This window comes from Octodon degus, unplaced genomic scaffold (assembly GCF_000260255.1).
Source record: "Octodon degus isolate 3935 unplaced genomic scaffold, OctDeg1.0 scaffold00010, whole genome shotgun sequence".
NCBI lineage: Eukaryota > Metazoa > Chordata > Mammalia > Rodentia > Octodontidae > Octodon > Octodon degus.
In genome coordinates this window covers 2,499,994-2,501,055 of record NW_004524586.1, presented here as the reverse complement: position 1 = coordinate 2,501,055, position 1,062 = coordinate 2,499,994, and the positions used below count along the sequence as shown (strand labels likewise).

Sequence of the window (1,062 nt, the reverse complement as noted above, 5' to 3'; positions counted from 1 at the left end):
TCCAGAATTCTAATAAGATCTAAAAAAAATAAAAGCATGTATTATAAAATAGCTAAGACAATTGTACTACTAATCACTATTAGTTCACCAGATGGGACCCCATTGGTGCTTATCTACTTGAATGAATTCTGCCTGCCCAAATCTGGTAATCTGAGCAACTACTCTGAAGATAACAATATGCAAAAGAATAACCATTGTTAATTTCAAATCATCTTGTTTTGAAATTCTATATTGTTCTAATTGGGTTTTTGTTCTCTTTAAAAGAAAAGAAAGAAAAAAAGCATGTGTCCTGTCCTTACCATCCAGAGCTGTATTGACGTGCCAAGAAGAAATCTGGAAACACGTCAACCACACTGATCATATACATAGTGCTTTCAGTAAATAGTATTCAGCTAACTGCAAGCAGCTGTCACTTGGAGCTCTGGAAATGTGTGGTCGGGTCACTTCCTTGGTGTTCACTAAACTGCCTCTAGTGAAATGATCTGGAATAGGTTACCCATGCTTATGGCGTGGGGAAACACTACTCCTTAACTCAGGAAAGAAACGCCAATCCTACATGAATGAATTCTGATTTGGAAACAAAACACAACATTGAACTCCTATGCGATTAATAGATAGTGTGTGGACAGTCATGCCTGCCACAGCTCTCTGCTTCAACCACTACTTTTCCTCCAGAAGTTTTTCAGGCGAGACAAAAGCAATCTTTGACTGTCCTCTGAAATGTTGGTAGGCCCTCACTAGAGGAGAGGGGAACACCTATGAAGACCAGTGATGCATCCCTCACCACGGGTTGCTCTCAGCTCCTCCACTAGGTAGTGGGCTTCCTCTTGAATACGGCTCTCAATGCTCCTTTTGCCCATCCCAAAGTTCCGCAGGGTCATGAGGGTGAAGCGCCGAGTATCTTTCCATATGTTTCCATTGCTAAAAACAATTCCTAGAAGGGAAGGAGGGACAAAAACCGCATATAGGCAAGAGACAGCTGACAAGTGGCACCCAAATAGTTGGGTAAGCTCTGCCTGAGGAGCTCTTCCAAACTTTACCTCCATCTCCTCATCCCACCAT

General features: G+C 42.1%; 1 protein-coding gene across 1 annotated transcript in view; it reads right to left on the bottom strand.

Moving 5' to 3' along the window:
- The window catches only part of LOC105741320 (cytochrome P450 2C16-like), a 116,385-nt gene that overhangs the window by 28,754 nt on the left and 86,569 nt on the right, over window positions 1–1,062 (bottom strand). Inside the window, exon 2 of the mRNA XM_023709030.1 lies at window positions 785–934. Within this exon, the coding sequence (XP_023564798.1) occupies window positions 785–934 (150 nt within the window). The remainder of the gene's footprint in view (window positions 1–784; window positions 935–1,062) is intronic.